Raw genomic sequence first — 20,257 nt, 5'->3', positions numbered from 1 at the left:
ATTCCCAGACCTTTCCTGGCTGAGCTGTACGAATGAACGCAAACATCTGTAACATTCGCCCTATACATTTACCCAGACATTATTCTTCTGGCACCATAGCACAAAATCCAGGTAACCATCTTAATGAGCACATGAGCATAGAGCAGGGAACATTAAGGCCAGTCGTGCTACATCTTCTATACGCGCTTCACAGACACGGCTTAATATCTGAAAAATGCAGAACATCTCCAGCTGCGAGAATGCATCTGACACATTCTCCCACTGTGCACTACATGTGTGAATAGACAACTCTGGAAAATCTCACGACCTGATTGTCTGGATCTTTTCCAGAATTCATATGTGAAAAGAGCTTAAGAAATGTTGTTCTGTATAATCCCCCAGGGTTTAAATGAGGTCAGTGTATTGTGTTTTGGATGCTGGTGGTGCTCAGCCTGAATGAACCTGCTGAGTGTCCAGCTCAGACCCGAACACCATTCATGCTGAAATCATGTTTTACATTTTGGAGAGTGTTCTTGAATAACTGATATTTGTTAAAAAGCGAGTGAACTTTAAGTGCACTTTGTCAGTGGGAGAATGTTTTGAGAGCAGTGTAAAAGCATGGGTAAATTAACTCCTACATAATGAAATTTACAACTACAGCCTTTATGACTTGGATAATGCTGTGTGTGAGGGTGTGATTTTATGAGAGAGCGAGGGAGAGGGAGTGAGCGAGTGAACGAGCAGCGGAGGAAAGGGGCACTCTTCAGTGATCATTTGAGCTCTTCGATGGGCTCTGAGTGTTTAACTTTGGCGCGTAGTACAGTTTTTTTTCTTTTTCACACCCAGTAAGAACAATAGATGGCGGCAACTCATTATATCCTTCAAGCACGCGGCTCTTCCACTAACGACGCGCGGAGCATCACTGACCTTAGTTCTTTATATAAGCTGCTACCTGCGCGTGGGTGCAGTGTGGGCTGGAGCTGAGGCACGCGTGGACCGCCCTCTCCCTCGCTTCACTCAGCCGAGCACATTGCCGGCAATCACGCGGACTTTCGCTCTTCAGAAGAGAACCAAGTCGAGACGGTGCCACTGGAGGTAAACTCTGGCTTATTTTCTCAGCTTCCCGACGTTTTCGCCCCGCTCCTGCCCACGCTCCAGCGGCAGCTCGAGGCGCTACCTGTAACAGGTTTTGGGCGGGAAAAACGAGCGCCGTTCCAGCAACAGCAGAGGCGCGTGGACTCAAACTTTGGCGGGATACTCGGGCAGTTCTCCCGGCGGATGAGTGCAGCAGCTCGGCTTCGGAGCCGCGGAAAACACGCCACGACGAAGACTGCGTAGAGAAAGGTGAGGAAATGTCCTCCAAGCACCCTCGGGTTTTCCACAGGAAGCTCATTTCAGCTAGATATCAGAGGGGAAAGACGCTTCTAGACATTTCGACACATTGTGTTTAAACCTAAACTGAGAAGACGACCCATAGTCACTGCCTCGTGATTTTGGGCAGTGCTCAGCGTGAACAAAACGACATTTTTGCCCATGGTGTACACGTTGCACTGAGAAACTACTATCAACAATTAACGTGAATTGACACGTGTAACGCGAGCTGTAACAAACACGACACGTACACAGACTAACGTATTAAACACGAGTAATTGAATAAATAGAAAATAAAACATTACTACCATTTCTGAAAATGTGTATAAACTCATGAAAAAACAAAACAATAAAATGTTTATATATATATATATATAGTTACTAAAGGTACAAACAATGTAAATGTATAGGTACAATAGTGTTGTTAAAGTTCTTTTCCAGGAGGAGAGGTGAAATCGTTCATTACAGAACCGTGTAAAATGAAATAAAATAATATAAGTCCTGGAGATGAAATGGGGCATATGAAATTTTAAAATCTACAATCATAATGGAAAAAAAGTTAGTTCATGTTCCCTAACAGAGTACTTAATATGTATCCTTGTGGGTACCACCACAGTGACAGTTTTTATGGCAGTGTAGGAGAATTGTGCAATCAAGCTGTGTGGTACAGAGTTACAGTGCTTTCTGAAGATTTCCTCATCAAAACACCAACCTGTTCAGACAAAACATTAGTTTGTGAAGTTATGTGGGTGTCTGATAGCTGTGACTCCTGTCCACTCTCACCTGTCTTGTCCTGTAACACTTTCGACAAACATCCTCTTCTTCCATAAACTGAATTTGAGAACTATACTCCAAAACTAAAGCTGATATAAATTTCAGTAGTGAAATATTATTTGCTGAAATCAACAGTGTTAAACTCTGTTGTCGGAGACGGTCACTGTGTTGGTACCCTCAATGATAAATCTTCAGTACCTTTAGTTTGGGACCATAAACGTACAGTATCTTCAAAATATTAAGTGTAGGTTTAAGCTCCAATGATTTCGTTCATCTGAGTTTCAACTGAAAATGTATCTTGTATGTCTGTTGAAAACAGTTAAATTACGAAAATGTTAAAATATTCACTTCTTCTGGAGAATAGAGTGTAACATACCTTTATGAAACACAACTGGGGCCTTTTCAAAGTACATTTACGCTGTCTGTACCTTTGTGTGATAAAAGGTACTGTACTGTTCACTAGTGTATAGGAGTCCATCACTGTTATCTCTCTCCTGAAATAAATGCTCTGAGCTGGTAAAGTTCAGTTCAAGCCCTGGCCAAAAGGTAACCTTAACAACAACTGCAGTAAAAAAAATTGTTTTATTTTTCTAAGGTTGTTAGTGAGTGTTTAAAACAAATACCCTGAGAGTATAGAGTACCCTGGAGTGATGGAGCAACACTGAAATTCTTTGGCAAAAAAAACTGATCACAGAAATAATATTGTGGCTAAAACAATCAAAACCTTACAGCAAAGCTCCCATGTTTTTTTAAAGCATTCTGGGAAACAAAAAACATCAATTAGAAGAAATGTGATGAGCTAGTGTCCAAAAATCTTAAACTTTTAACAAACTACACTAAATGGCCAAAGATTTTAAGGTCAAAATAGAATGCGTATATAATTTATTTATTTATTTATTTTTAATTAAACAAAGCTGTGTTTAGGTTATAAAACGGACCGTTAATGCTAGAGTTTCAGTAATTAAGTCAAGGGTGTAAACTATTACAACACATTCAAAAGAGACCCTGGAAGACATGACCACAAACGTTTATACAGTGTATATTTCCAGCCTGCACTTATGCTGCAGCTCATGTCCAAGTCGCAGTATAGTAAGTATTTGTGAATGATTCCTCTGTGAGTAACAGAAGAAGAATAGCCTGCTTAAACTAAGCTATTTCTCAAGCTCAAGAGTTTCCATTTACCAAACTCTCATGCGGAGTGGAATGATTTAAACTGCCAGCCAGCCATATAAACTTACATTTCAGGGAAACAAAGCAAATGTGTTTCATTAATTTTTTCCCGAGGCTATGGTGTTGACTGCCTCTGGCTAAAGTAGTGCTGATGCAATTGTGATTACTGTTTTCCCTCAATGCTGAGGAAACTGCTTACGACTTACAGACTAAACTGTGTACATTTCTTTCACTGTGTAATATCAGTGGGTATTGTTGGGTTAATGCCTTATTTGGCATTAGGGCATTGTAGAATTCATTCATTCATTCATCTGTTACCGCTTATCCAGTTCAGGGTCTCGGTGGGTCCAGAGCCTACCTAGAATCATTGGGCGCAAGGCGGGAAAATACCCCGGAGGGGGCGCCAGTCCTTCACAGGGCAACACACACACACACACATTCACACCTACGGACACTTTGGAGTTGACAATCAAACTACCAACATGTGTTTTTGGACTGTGGGAGGAAACTGGAGCACCCGGAGGAAACCCACGCGGACACAGGGAGAACACACCAACTCCTCACAGACAGTCACCCGGAGCGGGACTCGAACCCACAGCTGAGTGACTGCGACACTACCTGTTGCACCACCGTGCCGCCCAGAATGATACACTTCTGACTATTCCATACATTATTAAACAAACGTTATAGATTTTTCACAATATGTGAACAAATATAATTACTGGTAAGCATATATATGGGATTGAACACATTGCCCCAATTGCTGATTATTATGTGTTAAAAACAGTTCAGTGACTTCTGTTATTTACAATAACACACTGCCCCTCTATTGTATGTGTTCTATGCTTCATTTGCTCTTTGGATAAGGCTTGGCTGTATGTCTAGTGCATTTGACTGGCAAGATTATTGGGCTTGGACGGAGGATTATATATTAGTCTTCAGCCCTGTCAACAGTGAGCAGCAATTCTTTTGTGAAGTGGTGGCATCCTCCAGAAGTGACTGATGCACTTGGCTCTACTCTGCTGGAAAGTTTATGATGCTTCATACCACGCATTACTGATGATTTGTTGTGTTGTGCAGAATGCCATGTAGTGTCGCTTCCCCTGCACACACCCACAGAGCAACAAATGATAATACACTTTTCATAAGAGCATTTGCCTGAAAGCATAATTAGAGTTTTGCTTGTCCACTACCTTTGCACTTCAAAGAATCCAGACCTGTGATGCTTAATTTGAGAAGTGTATTATTTTCCAATCAGCATAATTGGGCCTTTATTGAGAAATATAAAAGGATGATAATTATGGTTCATTCAGAACTGCCTGTGCCTCTCTGACCACAATGGAGTTTCATCGCTCTTTTTAGATTCCATGGCAACAAGCTGCAAATCTTAACTGAACATCCATCACAAATAGCATACTGTAAGCTCAAGATGTGAATTTATTCCATTTGAAACCTTAGTATGACTCAGACCAAGGTTTCAGATAGGGTATTACACTGTTATGACATACACATTATATTCCCAAATGCACAATTGTACTACTACCAAGAAGATAAATTTAACACAAGTGGCAAATGTTTGTGTGAATGAATGAATATATATTAATTTATTTCAAGGTTATATGTAAGAATCTCATGATGGGGAGTGTCATATTATCACATAATTATTTTATTGCATACGGTCACAGTAGTGGCCCTTAACTACAAAAAAACAAAACAAAACATTGAGTTAATTTATATGTCGTTTAAATGTGCTTGTTAGACTTGACTGAGAAATGTATATGTTAATGCCAATGCTTGGTATGACTTATGATTCACTTTATTTAAATATTTGTACGTTCTATAGGGAAATAAGCTTGGGTGGTTGGCAGCATGCCAGATTCTGCAGAGCTTTTTTGTCGATTAAGGACAAGGAAACACCAGTGTTTGTGTTTGAGAGGTTTCTTGGTTAGATGACCTGCCTCAGACTGTCTATTGATTACCTTAACTCCCAAACTGTTTGTGTACGTGACTGTGAGAGATAGATAGAGAGAGAGAGAGAGAGAGAGAGAGAGAGAGAGAGATTGCACATACTACACATCAGATTCTACTGACAGGAATAACCTAATAGTATGAGCCAGTGTGTTGCATCTATCAGAGATTGCCCCAATGGTAAAGCACAATTCTGTCTTTAATTTTCCTCCCTCTACTACATCAGCCTGTCAAGAGGATGCTGTGTTATCCTTCTGCTTTTATTAGTGTATTAGAAATCACAGATTTCCAAACATATCTGCTTTTGCAGCCGGGTTATTAGAGATTGACTGAATTCCCACATTGCCTCAGTGTTTGAGTCTCAGCATATAATTGGCACAGATTTCTCTATATTCCAATAAAAAATATTAATGTAATTAATTATTCATTAAATAAATTCATTAATACAAATAAAATATTGATATATTAACCTCAATAAACAAATAAAATATTTAATTCTTCTACTACGACTAGTAATAATAAAATATATAGTAATGTATTATTATATACATAACTATGATATTTAGCAGAACAGACGAAAGAGTCCTTGCACATCCTCCACAAAACACTTCCATGCTAATGAATCTTCTGAGTCACAAAGTAAACTGCGTGTTTGTGTATCCTATGTAAGAAACAAGAAGATCCAACCAGCATGAAATATGTGCCACAGAAAAGCAAAGACATGTTTAAAGTGACAATACTTAATTGGAGCATTTACCAGAACAACCAGAAAAATCCTGTGACATTTAATAACAGTAAGATATGCCCAGCATTATCATTGTTTTAAATTCTTTCAGATAACATAGACAGCATATATTAATGTAAATGTGAATTAGTGTATTAATGTTCTGTTTCAATAGTGGAAAAGGTAACTGTATTAAACATCTTCAAACAGTTTAGCTGTGACACTTCATAATTCCCATGATACAGTGAACCGAGTTAATGAAAATATTGCTATTGCTCCCTGGAGGCATCCTCTCCATTTCCATTTATTTCTGAGAGGAATGTCATCCACCCTTGTCAGTGCAATAACTGTGTATATATGAGAAAGGGAAAAAATCAATGTGAGTAACTGATTAAAAAGATTAATAAATAAATTGTGACTAACACGGATAATAATTTGCTGCCCAGTATAATACTGGCAAAAATGTACCTGACTCCAGTAGTTTGTTATAGATTGTCTGAGAGACTGATAAACATATAATTTGCCCGTTTATTATCTTCAAGTGGCTAAACACTCAAAGTCAAATATGAAAAAAACATGATACACCCAGTTTGATTGTCGTAGGCATCCTAGAAATATTTGTCTATACATTAGCTTATTTGTTTTTTGTTTCCGTTGTTCTGTTCACTTAAAAGCTTTTTGTACACTCTGGATAAAATGGTAGAGGGACATTATTGGTCACTAAGTGTACACAGTGTAAATGTTACTTTAAAGGTACAACAGTGGTGTTGGCGTCTAACTCTGTTCCCTAAAGGTACATTACAAATATTCACCTCTCCTTATGGAGAAAAAATGTAATCTTATTATAGAATTGTGTAAAATAAAACACCACAAGTCCTGAAGATGAATCTGGGTGTATGAAATCAACACAATTTTAAAACCTACAATTATAAAAGAATAAGGTACAAATATGCTCCTTAACTAAAGGTATGAATATGTACCCTTGAGGGTACCACCACAGTGATACTGTGGTATTTATTTTATATTCAATTTAATTTATTTCAATTAAATATTTTGTTGTATTTGAAGTGTACAAGGGACATCAGTGTAAGTTGCAACTTTGTATGTTTTGGAGGAGTAAGTTAGAAGGTAGTTGTACATACGATTATATTTGTGGGTGTGTGTTGCCCTGTGAAGGACTGGCACCCCTCCAGGGTTTATTCCCGCCTTGCGCCCAATGATTCCAGGTAGGCTCTGGACCCACCGAGACCCTGAACTGGATAAGGGTTACAGATAATGAATGAATTATATTTGTGGTGTTTGTCCCAATCCTGTTTGAGTGCAGAGATTTGAGAGCCGATGTGCTGTCAGATGGGCTCAGTTTGAGTAACAGTTCAGTCCTACCTGTTCAGGTGATGTGGAAATAATGGTAGAAAGCAATTTGTTTGTTTTGGATTTTTGTTGTCTAGTGACTTCAGCTGTTTGTTTTGAACTGTTCTTATGTAAATTTTTTCCTTTTTATAATTTTTATAATAAAATTATTTATTTATCAACATATACAAACATGCAATTATATATTACGGAGATCCATGTATGGCCATCTAAAACAGACTACATTAAGTTAAACTATAGGAGATTTTGAAGTAATATGTTTCTCCCTCTTTTTTCATTGCTGTATGACCAAAGGAGGAGAGAGACAACATTGAGGAGAGCGATCTTGCAGTAACAGCATTTATAGACTTCTATCCAAGTCATCATAGGGTATGAAAGTAAATATTTATATTATGTACACATTTTTGTGATAGGAACTGAAAGTATCAAGGTTTAACCTTGATCTGACTAGCCTTTGCCTTTTGGAGCATAGGAATTGAAAATTCTTTCAAATCAGAGCTGCCCAGAGATCACACACCTGCTGACTAGAAACTACTGTGCTAGAAAAGTGAAAGAAATGACAAACATCAACACAAGTGTTTGTTATAGCAATAGCCTTTATAGACTGAAAGTTTGTGTCTAAACACAGTGTCAGTCATTTTTAAAAACATTTGAAGACATTTTTATTCTTTTGCTATTAGTGGTGTCTGAACGTTGATTGATGTTGATGATATGCATATGTATGTGTCTGAATGTGTGTTATTTTCTAAAGAACTTTGAGACTTTGTCTAGAAAAGTAGATAAAAATGTACTTACAAATACAGAGCAGTCCTACCAGTCCAAAATTCTGTCAAACTGAAAGTGAGGTTAAACAGCAAATGCTTGGAATTGCTGAGACCAGTTATCACTCACATTTAGCCAGAAATACCAGAGAAAATTGATTTTGGGAGCTTGAACAGGAGACTAAATATAGGAAAAGGCGGTCAGAAACATTCACAATGCACAATAAAGCCTAACAGGTCTAGATAGTAAACTAAACATAGGTACACCAGTCCTCATTACATCTCTTTCACTTTCTCTCAGCCTCTGAGGGGACAAGTGGACTGAGAGGTCCTGGTGTCTCTGATTGCGATTGGGGTTGACGTGCTGTTGCTCTGTAGCGGGGTGTCAGGAATCTAGCTCCAAGGCTTTTGGTGCCTTGTCATCCTCATCTTCTCTCTCTTATCAGAGACTGCTAGTCTCACAGAGGGCCTGGCAGACCATGATGAATTAAGGAGGTACAGCTGAGGTGCTCACATATATGTTAAGAGATACAAGCACCGACTACCATAGTAAAAGCAATGAAAGAGAAATTCTATCCTTCATGTCAAAAGGTAAATCAGAATTCCTCAGTACTATAATAACCTCATGACATAATTCAACTTAAATATTTATTGTTTACATGCTGTCTGTATAAAAATAACTTAAAAAGGACAAGTTAATGATGCATATAATGAACATGAACAGCTCCTTAAGATGAGAATAAAGCTTACAATGCCAAGTTAGTCGACAGGTTGCTTACATTTATATCCATCACTATAGCACTGCCCACAGTTTCAGCTGAATTCTTTTTTTTTAGCTATTCTTCAAATTAGTTGTGAAGCTATAACTGGAGCACAGCATATTCCTGGTATTGGAGCATGAGAAATAAGACTTAAGACTCAAAGGCTTGTCTCTATACTCACAACAGTGGCATAAAAAAGGCTACAACTTAAATAACTGTTTATACTGATAATGCATTACCTGATCAACCTGTTACTACAAAATGGTAACAGTGAACTGGCAGATACATGCAGAATCCACTTCACAGGATTCTCCCATACATTTTCTGCAATTCTTTAAATATTTTCGTGAATTGGGGGCATTCACAGTCACAGTGATTTAGGTATGGCCTCTCCATGTGCCTGAAATAGTGGCTTTCACTTCATAGTTAAGCTACTGTGGAAAGGCTGTTGTGATAACCTGTAGAATAGAGGGGGGGTGTTATAAAAAAAAAACCTTATCTAACATCAGTTTTGTGGTCTTGCTTATTTCTGTGAAGGTAATGAAAATTCAAGCAACCTTTATTTTAGTTTTATATAATAAATTCATCCTCAGTGACAGATCCCTAGGGGAATACTTACAATGCTGAAACATTCTCTGTACCTGAAATTCATTTTATCATCTACTTCTACCTGTGTGTGCAACAAACATATACAAAATAACATTCCAAATTACTAGCACAAGCAAATCAACAGCCTTGGGTGTTCTCAAAAACCAAGCAGTATTATATTTCAAGGTCACCAGTCTTTATTATTGATGCCTTTTTTTTTGCATTTGTGTCTACAATTTTGTCCATTTACTCTAAAGAGAGGGGACATGGTTTGCCTCTTGTACATAATTTGAAACAGGCAAATTATGATTCATTAGCAAATGATATGGTGATGACCATGCCCTCAGCATGCTTTAGTCCTCAATTAATGCAGCACATTATCTACTGGAGACTTGATACTGAGAATATGAGATTTGCATTAGCTTACTGCTTGGGTGGCATTTCTGTCAGGCTCATATAAACAGACTGTATAGGGCATCACAGGCCTATCACTGTGGCTCTCAAATGGAAATGCCAGTGATTTTTATAGTGTTGGTTGATTCCAGGAAAAAGAAACGCAGCATAATTTATACCCAGTAGATCAGGGTCTCTCCTTGAAAACAGATGATTGTGAGTTATAAAGTTAGTGCAACCCTCGGTAGTCTGGATTTTGATAATTATACTTATAAAAATGCCCTACATATACTGTGGAGTATGTTTATAGTGCTAGCATAATATGAGCTTTAGACAAGTGCCATATTTTCATTTTTGACTCCCTGACACTGTGCAAAATACTTTATATGCACCGATATTTAGAAGCTAGCTTTATTTGCGATTATTCATCCATGTGTGTATTATAAAGGTTAATGCAAATGATTCTTTAATGCTTGAGGTAGAAACGTAAAAGTTTTCCATGGCATTTTTCAAACAAACATGTTAAACTTTAATCATTGATAACAGCATATTTTTGGTAAAGGATTATAGCAAGTGAATGTATCCTTTTGGAGATTTTGTAGTATTTGTTTAGTCATTTTAGTTTCCCCCCCATAAAATACACTGGAAATACTACTACAATTTATACTACTTTTCAATTAATTTTCATTTGTCATCCATTAGTATTTTATTGAGGGGCAAGTGTATGCTGTATTATTGTCAGTTATTCCATTTAAATATTTAAGCTTCACAGTGTTGTTTCTAAAAAGTATTAAAAATATTTGGTTTGTGACCTCACTGACCGATAGCAGCTGGCAGAAGGGGTTGGGTAACACATTGTAGTTCTGCCATTGTGTTTTTTTTTCTGGGTTTTTTTTGTAGCTGCTTATAGCATTGCCGTGCAGCTGGACCTTTTGCTGCCTGAGCTGCTCATCATTCATGAAAAACCTAAAGAGATTTATGAAGCTTCACTTTATCACAGGGTTGTGAGTGAAAAAAAGGATGAAGAGAGCATGGAGGCCTGGATCTCTTTCGTCTTCTCGCAGATGTATTTTTAATGTCCCCCTCACGCAGACAGCCCAGCCAAAAGAGCACTCATCAACTTTTTAGGGCCATGACGCTTTGAAGAAATACGGCGCATGAAACTGGTGCCAGCAGTGGGAGCCTCAGTGTCTCTGGCCTGCCAAAGTGAAAAGCATTTGCATATGCGTGATCTCTACATGCATATCAAAGTCAATCTCTCTGCACAACGCAGATACTTAGAGATGTTTAGGTCGCAGAAAGAGCCTACTGTGATAATGTTATTGCTCTTTGGTGTCCTTAATGAAGGAGCACTGTACCATGTAATTGTTGCTGATCAGATTACAGAATACTGTGACATGGAGTGCATATTATTAATGGTTGTCACTTATCTCTACCAAGCAGAATTAAGACTGAGCTGCATCTCATGCACCCCATTATACTGCATAATAATATCACTCTGCTTAGTTCAACAGAGCTTTATATTTAGCCCTGACTGTATTTGGACTAAATCCACATGACGTGATAGGGGAACTGGATATAAATTGAGTTTGTGGCAGCAGGTGCTTCCCAAACTTGACAAGTGAGGTGTCAATTCAGTCCAGTGCCACTGCAGAGGTCAAGCAAAAGAAAAAAAGAAAAAGAAAGAAAACACAAACAGCTGAGTCCACTATAAAAGTGACTGTGTTAAGGGCTGAATGTAGTAAGCCCAGAGGACAGACATTTTCTCCCCTCAGGCGCTGTATTATGGAGTAGGGGTGGGAGGGGTGGCAAAGAGCCCACCTGCAGATCAGACAGATGAATCCAAGTCCTCTTACTCTCATCTCTGCCTCTGCCATCGAAACCTAGTTGCTTAGAAGATTGAAAAGCTGGGCTGCGATTAAAACGCAGTAAGAGCTGCTGGTTTTGGGGAGGTCGGCCTGCTCTTTCTATCCATCACCATGTGTGTGTCTTTCTATCTCAGTCTTTTCTCTCTCACTCACCCCTCCCATTATCCTTCACTGAGCCCTGATGCTGTACAATGCAGCTCTTTATTACAAAGAAATTCTTCATTCGCTGCCTGACGGAGGGGGAGGGGTACTCAAATATGAGAAGATCTAGAGAAAAGACAGCATGGAGGGAGAGAAGACAAGAGATGAGCATGGGAAGTATATGCTCCTTTTCAGTCTTTTCAGTGTTCATTGCACATGGTGTGAGGACAGCCTGACTAGGTTTGCATGTCAGCCAGAATAGCATTACAGTGGGCTGGCTTAGACACACTCCCTGTATAGTCACACCCAGCAGATAGGAGCGCATGGAGACAGATGGCAGAAGGAGGAATGATGTCACATCACAGATGAAGAAAAGGCCTCCACATGAGTAACCTGGGCACTCATTACATTGCTACAACATGATCACACACTGAACAACAATCTATCTGCCCTCAGAACAAGTTTCTATTTTAGTAAATATTGCCAGAAGTTCACAAAGTAAAGCCAGTAAACTTGTTCCCTCAGCAAAGACAGATATATTTTAGGTTTTTTAGATATTATTTTGCCTTTTCCTCACAAGCAGAAATAAAAATGTAACTTTCAAATACTATTACAACCTATAACATTTATGGGTACCTGAACATCATTCCAGGGATGGAAAATAGATTTTCATACACTGAAGGTCAGTGTTGCTTCTCTGACATTTTCAGCCAATCAACAGCAGAGTTTGTGTAGAGAGAGAGAGCGAGAGACATAGTTTATGTAGAGAGAGACATGGTTCCATGGAGAAAGCAAAGCCAGACTTATCCAAAAATCCCAGTGTGTACACTATTTCACACATTCCAGTCCATTATATTCTTCACAGGGAGACTATATCTACATTTCTGATATCTAAAAGCATTTGAATCCAACATCTTATTAATACTAACCCTATATTAATAGAAGCAGTTTGGAAAGGGGAGACAAAAGTGAACAATTCTCAGAACTAAACTGTAAAAGCCTTTCTGGCTCTGAAGCACAGTGCTCACTGTAGCTATGATGACAGCTTTATAAATATATTACATATCCTAAATGTGAAAATGTACACACACACAATGTTGTCACAGTACAAAAATTATGACTTTCGATACGATGCCTGGCTATGCAATATCTCGATACTATTGCAAAAACCTAAAACATCAGGAAAATGCATGTACTCTCTCTACATGCTGAGGTTGGTCAGCAAAATCACTGGTATCCGCTTGTTAAGTGACGCTACATGTGACATTTCGCCATTTCTGGGTTCAGTCATACATTCATAAGACGTGTTTTTGCTGTTTTTGCAGCGTCTCCACCAGCTCCCCCATAAAAAGTAGCTATGGTTTGTACAGAAAGTCACAGGTGCTAGTCAGGTTTTAGAAGATCTGATAAGTCACTAAAACTAGCTGCAAAATCATTAAGGGAGGGAGAGGAGGTATAGCGCTGTGGGAGCACACTGCCTCCTGTGGCATTCGTTGGAATTATTGTTTTTATTTTAAAAAACACCCATTCTTATGAAGATGCCGTTTTCGGCTCATTTTAGAGTGGTTTGTACTACTACACTTTAACACTAGATATCTTAAGTCCTACAAATAGTAGGATGATAAGTCAAGGCTTAAACTTATGTAGACACTTGGGCCAAGGCATTCATTCACCTTCAGGCTTTTGTTTCCATCATTTAAGTTCCAATTGATAACATAAAAAAAAAACTATTTTTGTAAGGGTAAACAATGGGTTATTGGGTGCTGAGGATAACAGAACAGCCATTTCTTTACTTTTCAGATTTCTTATGACTAGGGTCTTGTCTTGTAACACAATTTACAAAATTTTAAGCAAAAACAGTCAAGTACTAGTTGAGTTATACAGCATTTTCTGAAAGTAGACAACAACATAATTTCATGATAATCTGTCACAAAAAAGGAAGTTTTATTTAGTTGTTCTGTGATAAATTTAAGTTTATTTTAAAATATTTGGCCCAGATAGAGTTCCGAAGCGCTCTTTCAGCCATAGACACTCCTTTACTGTGCGCCTCTGGAGCGCTTATCCTGTTCCCTCTCTCAGGCCCAGAGAGTGAGTAATCTCAGCAAATCACCTCTCTTTGTCTTCGTCTGAGTCCCTGCTATTGGTTTACAGAGTTGTCAATCACTTCTGACCCTCCTGCTGAGAGCTCTGAGTGAATCCCTGTGGAGAGCAGCGTCCAGCAGTGCACCCCTCCCACGGGTAAAAGGACCCTGCCCACAGCCGGCAGCCGCTCATTGGTCCACAGCTACACTGAGAAACGCCCTCAGCTATGAATTTATGAAGACTTTACGTAAAACCTTCCCATTGCCTGGGCTCCAGGAGCTCCAGAATAGTGTGTTACCGTTATGCAGGAAATAAAGGCATTTTTACTGTGGCGTGGTGAGCAAGGGATTATCTGTTGGAGATTTTCACTGGCAAGGCTCTTTTACTGAGACTAAGTGATTTTTAAAGACAGAATCTGAAGAGACCTTAGATGTCTGTTATGGTTTAAGTCTGAGTTTAAACGGCGTCCTGCTCCAGGTGTAAACAGTCAGTACCGAGGAGGGTGGGCTTTCTGTGTTTTTCTGGAGAACGGTCAAGTGAAGGTGGCTGAAAATCGGTCTGTGAGTATTTGTGTTTTAGGTAGAACGCGTTTCTGCAGAAAGGGGTTAAAGTACCGGTTCTAATAATATGGGGTATCGTACTGTTTTTAATCAAAAAGTATTGGAGATATTTTTCTAATATCGTATACCGTGCATCACTACACACACATACACATTTTTTATGCTGAATTCCCCAGCAAGTAATGGATGAGGGAACATGTGCGGAACATAGCTGCCAAATTGGATCAAGTGCAAGTTTTTCCCCCAATGGGAAGGTGGTCATGTAGCATATTAAATAGAGAGAAAGGGGGGGAGAAGGTAGGGGGAAAAAAAATAATGTCCTGTGACTTCAATCCGACCTCAGGGCTTCTTGTTCAACATCAGTGTCTGACCTCACAAACGTGCTTCAGGAAGAATGGTCACAAATTCCCATAAACACACTCCTAAACCTTGTAGAAACAGTTCCCGGAAGAGTTGAAGCTGTTACAGTGGTAGGCTGACATCATTAAACCCTACGAATTAATAATGGGGTTTCAAACAAGTTCATATGCGTGCAAAGGCAGATGAACGAATACTTTTGGCAATATAGTATATATGAGAGTCTATTACACTTCTTGTTAGCCTCGCTTGGTCATTATATTACAGTGTAACACCTGTTATTGAGCTGCCTTTAACAAGATATTGCTGTTAAAAATAAATAAATAAATATATCTGGCTGCTAGTGAATAGTCTAAAAGTTCTTATGAAATTTGAATATAAATACATTCTTCCCAATGCACATTGTCATATATTCCAGTGCTTGATATATTTAACCCATTTCAGTGGAGAAAGCATATACTGTGTCAATTAGCTTTGAAATCTGATGCAGCGAAACTGTAAATGTCAGTTTTCTCTATCTAGAGCATAGCAGACGAGCAACTGCCTTTTTCATTGCTCTCCACGCAGAGTCCTATCTAGTGGCTTGTAAATGGCAGGTTCATTTCCATCCGATTGTATCATTTAACATTCTAACCATAACTGTTATGACAGGAAGATGATAACTGAAAAATGGGATGTCTGACTGCGAGCAGACAGACAGTTACTGAAATTGGTTCTAAATCAAACACTACCTAGGCCATCAAAATGAAAGAGAAAAGATATGATATTCATAGCCTTAATGACATTATGATACATCATTTGCATCAAGCTCTTACAACTGCCAGATCATTAGAAATGAGTTTGGTCTAACACAAGGGATGGTATTATGTGATGCTGAAGGGAGCCAAACGTACTCAAGCTTGTGACTGAGCCATTACTTCCATCAGGCTGTTCTCTGCTGTGTTCTCAGTTGGTTCCACACAAGATAAATTAGATAATGGCTGTTCACTCTGTAGCCTTCTGTTGTGCTAATTATTAAGTCCAGAAAGTTCTCAAACATCACACCGAGGACATTCAGAAACAGAGGGCTAATTGTGTTTTGAATGTTTACGCTGAATGGGGACAACTGGGTAACACTCTTCAACCTGAACCATTAAAAGCTCTACTAATTCCTGGCTCCAGTTACAGAGGTCCTTATAAAGCAAGTAAATCTCCAAGCTCAAATATACGTGTTATAGCCAGATGTGCAAATTCCAGGGTTCATGTTCATGTTTATTGAATATTATTAACATGTTTATTACATTAAATTAATAAACGTTTTTAAAATGTCTTTATTAAATTAGAAAATGATTGTTCAAAAGGCCAGTATATGGTTGTTACTGAGTGGCATTGGAATGAATATATGGGGTGCAATTTATTTATTTTTTATTTTATTGTATTTTTGCTGGCTTATACATACAAAAACAAACCACATTTTCAGCAAAATTGGGATGCCAAGCAAAATACAAATAAAAACTCAGTGTAATTATGTGCATAATTTAAACACATTTGTTTGATTTATAATAGTATGAATAGGGTTGCAAATTCAGAGAATTCTCAAAGTTGGGAACTTTACCATGGGAATTAACGGATAATAATGGAAATAAAATTGGAATATTCTAAGCTAAAGGTGAGAAACTTACATATAGTTGGTAAAAAATATACTGAAGCTTAATCTGGGCTAAAATAATTAGATATAATACAAAAACAGTTGAATAGCAAACATGCTCCTCAATCCCAGGCACATGTCACATTACACACTGAAGGGCTATTGAGACCACACCCCCCTGCACTGTTAATTCCGCCATCACATGTACAGCATATATCCAGATAATTTCTAGAAACCTGACACGAACCACTATTGAAAGCATACATTTGGACCAAAGCACTACCTAAAGTCAGGTAAATTTTGATGAGGTTCATATTTTTATTGACAGTAATAGCACTGAGACATTTAAGCAACTATTAAATCAAGGTGTAATCTCAGTTGCTATCTGGTAAATCAAAAAAGCTCAATGAGCAATTTCATTTAAGAGACTAGTTTACCAAGGCTAGCATAGGCTAGCTACCAATATTCTTTTTTTGCCTCATCGTGTTTCTTTAACCAAGAATTAATACTTATTATTTATTTAACATTTTGAAGACCATTTACTTTGGCAGTGTTTTTCCACTGTCATTTTATTTAACAGAAGAATGTCACAAGCATAAACTGTGACACCACAAGTGTCTGAGTTATTTATTATGCTTTCATGTCTAACTGTTGACACACAAAAAAGGTACATTGATAGTGTATGACATATTTCCTTTAAATTATCCAATATTTCATATTCAGTCCAACAAATTCACATAAATTCCCAAAATTTCCATGGAAAGTTTAAATTTTGGAATATTTCCAAAGTTCCCGACCTGAAGTTCCCATGGAAACTTACCAGTAATATACTGGAAATTTACCTCTCTTTTGCAACCTTAAGTATGAAGAACATTTAAAGGGTCGAAACTGAAGTGTTATATAAGAACAGAGGCAACAGAATACTTGTGAAGTTGTGTAATGATCAAAAAAATTTAATTGTAATTAATATATATATATATATATATATATATAAAATCATGTCAGTGACAAGAGTCTTTCCGGAAAGAAAGAAAAAGAAAAAAAATTATGTTGGCAAATAGTGCATCAATTCAAGACTCAAATTGCTCAGCATAAAATAGTAAAGAATGTGGGCATTTGATCATCTACTGTGCATATTAAAACATTCAGGAAATCCAAAGAAATCTCAATATGCATGTGACAAGGCCTAAAACCAATCTTGGCTTACTGTAATCATCTGGCCCTCAGTTGGCACTGAATTAAAAAGACACTACAACAGCAGTACAACTCTTAGTCAGAGTCCAGATGCTAAATGAATCCAGACCTGTCACCCATCAAAAAAAGAACTGGTGCCTTATAAAACAAAACACTAATGGGGATCCGGAACTGTTAACTCCTGAAATCCTATATCAAGCAAGAATGAGAAAGCATTCCACTTTCATTACTGCAATTGGTCTCCTCAATTCCATACAGTTGTTAAAAGGACTGGTGATGCAACACAGTGCTAAATTTGTCCATCCCAAGATTTTTGGAATAATGTTTTTGGCATAAAGGTTTTAAAAAACTGTGCAAAAATGTACATAAATTGAAAGCACAAATAAGTGCCAGCATCCCAGCTTTTTTTTTCTTTTTTTTTAATAAATGAGGTTTGTATGTCCTAAATAAAATAGTTTTAATTAGCCTACATTAGACCCACCAAATATGAGGTTTAAACACAAATGATTGGGAGAGCTTTTACTGTGATAATTACTAGGCTTTTTAAATATACTGCAACCCTGAAATGGATTAAGCAGCAAAGAAAATGATGATGATGATCCAAGAACCAAGGGGGGGATATAATTATTGTTTCATCAAAGATGAATTGTAAGATCACAAACTCACCATGCATTTCAAACATCTGCATTTACCCATGAGTGATACTTAAGAAGTACATATAGATAAAAGTTGAAGCTGTTAATTAAACCCGAGTGCAAGTTTACAGAAAGTGACAGATTCAGGCTGCAGACTCTACAAGTTTTGATTGTGTGCTGATGTTGATTTCAGATGAAGTCTGCAGGGGTTGGAGATGGAGGACTCTTCACAGAGAGCTACTGCAACATCTGCAATGCACAGCTCATCTCTGAGTCACAACGTGTTGCACACTATGAGGTGAGCCATCATATACCCCAACCCCACCCCCCGGTAACCCTGCTGTTTCCATCATGTCAATTCCAATACTCAGTGATGATAAACCTGTATAAACTTTACCAATTGTGCCACACATTTGTCAATAAAGGCCTTGTCGGTTTGACTTTGAGAAACACCTGATGTCCCACCTCATAAAATCCAAGTTTGTTTGCATTTAGAAATCTCCAAAAATTATCATTTAACACTACCAACTAACATGTAACAAACAGTCTTCATTCAGTAAGATGTAAGAATTAAGCTAAATTAAGTTCACAACTCCCTTGTGAAATCAATAATGCCATTGCACATGTTGATTTAGTCTCCAGGGAACACACAAACTCAGTAATGCACTTTAACTTAAGCCCTATTCGGACGGTTTTACATGGGGAGCTGGGGTATTGTAATTTTTCCACAAAATGTCAGTAATGTTTATGGTGGATTCACATTTGGGTTAGAAATCATTGTAAATATATAGGAGATTGGACGGGCTACTTGGTTCACACAGCGTGGATCATACACAGCAGAGTTTTTAGAGTGTCACAACTGTTCTGAGATCAGCCTTCCCACCAAAGACATACAGCCCTAAACGACTTTCTCTTCTAGTTTTCATAACAGATATAATGGGCAAGGTGGTGGCTAAAATAAAAAAAAAACTTTTACTAATCCTTCACACGGCTATTTTAACGGTATAATATAAACTGTTTACTGGTAACAACACATTCATAACACGTATGGAGGCTACTAATGTGGACAAAACCTACCTACAGGTCGTTTTGTAGATCTGTGCGTGCTGCGTCTTTCAGCCGCTGGGCTTGTACTTAAACTGTATATTTCATCATTAAACGCCTCCTTCAGCTCCTCCGTTCTCAAGAAAATCAGTGAAAAACTACTTTTCTCTAGGGAATGACACACTATTACCCCACATTTCAATTCGGATGGGATTCATCCTGGGGTCATTTTTACTGCTGGTTTTACAGTAGGTAAAATCTCAGAAATCTTTCCTGAAACGGGAGCGCACATTTCGGAAATACTCAGGTAATAGTTACTTTACCCCCACGTCCACAAGTAAAACTAGTCCTGTACGTACAGGGCGTTAAAAGCTCATCATATGATCATCAGCATCATAAATTGGTGGACCCCAGTAATACATTACAGAATAGCTGAAGGCTCACCTTGTGCATTTTTCACAGTCTGCTTTTAAAGCAGTAATGTAGTCCACCTCTCTCAAGACTCTCAACCTCACAGTAAGTAATTTAATGAGTGACCATTAAAGAATCATCCTGCTGCATTATTTAACTCCCTCACTTAGGCCTCCCTTGACTACAAAGTATGCAATCAGTAGATTAACAGGAAAGCTAATGAGGACAAACCCTTAGTGTAAGAATCTGAATGTAGTGGAGGGAGCATCTCAGAGTAGATTTATTTACAAAGCGACTCTAGCAGCCAACGCTCTATATTTAGTGATGCAGTTTCTGGCTCTTCTTTCAGTGGCTTGTCATCTCTCATCTAGAGTAAACATTCTCAGATAGCACATTGTTCAAATGAGCATGGCTGACTTACTGCCGCCTGCAAGGAGACCAGCTTCATATACCCTCGCTAAAACTAATGCAAGTAACC

General features: G+C 38.1%; 1 protein-coding gene across 1 annotated transcript in view; it reads left to right on the top strand.

Moving 5' to 3' along the window:
* The first annotated feature begins 898 nt into the window (after positions 1-898).
* The window catches only part of zgc:171482 (zinc finger protein), a 60,340-nt gene continuing 40,981 nt past the window's right edge, over positions 899-20,257 (top strand). The window contains exons 1-2 of the mRNA XM_066679874.1: positions 899-1,323; positions 18,518-18,622. Coding sequence (XP_066535971.1) covers positions 18,518-18,622 — 105 coding nt within the window. The 5' untranslated portion in view covers positions 899-1,323. The remainder of the gene's footprint in view (positions 1,324-18,517; positions 18,623-20,257) is intronic.

Source organism: Hoplias malabaricus, chromosome 8 (assembly GCF_029633855.1).
Source record: "Hoplias malabaricus isolate fHopMal1 chromosome 8, fHopMal1.hap1, whole genome shotgun sequence".
Classification (NCBI taxonomy): domain Eukaryota; kingdom Metazoa; phylum Chordata; class Actinopteri; order Characiformes; family Erythrinidae; genus Hoplias; species Hoplias malabaricus.
The sequence above is the reverse complement of the archived record's forward strand: the minus strand, read 5'-3'. Positions and strand labels throughout refer to the sequence as shown.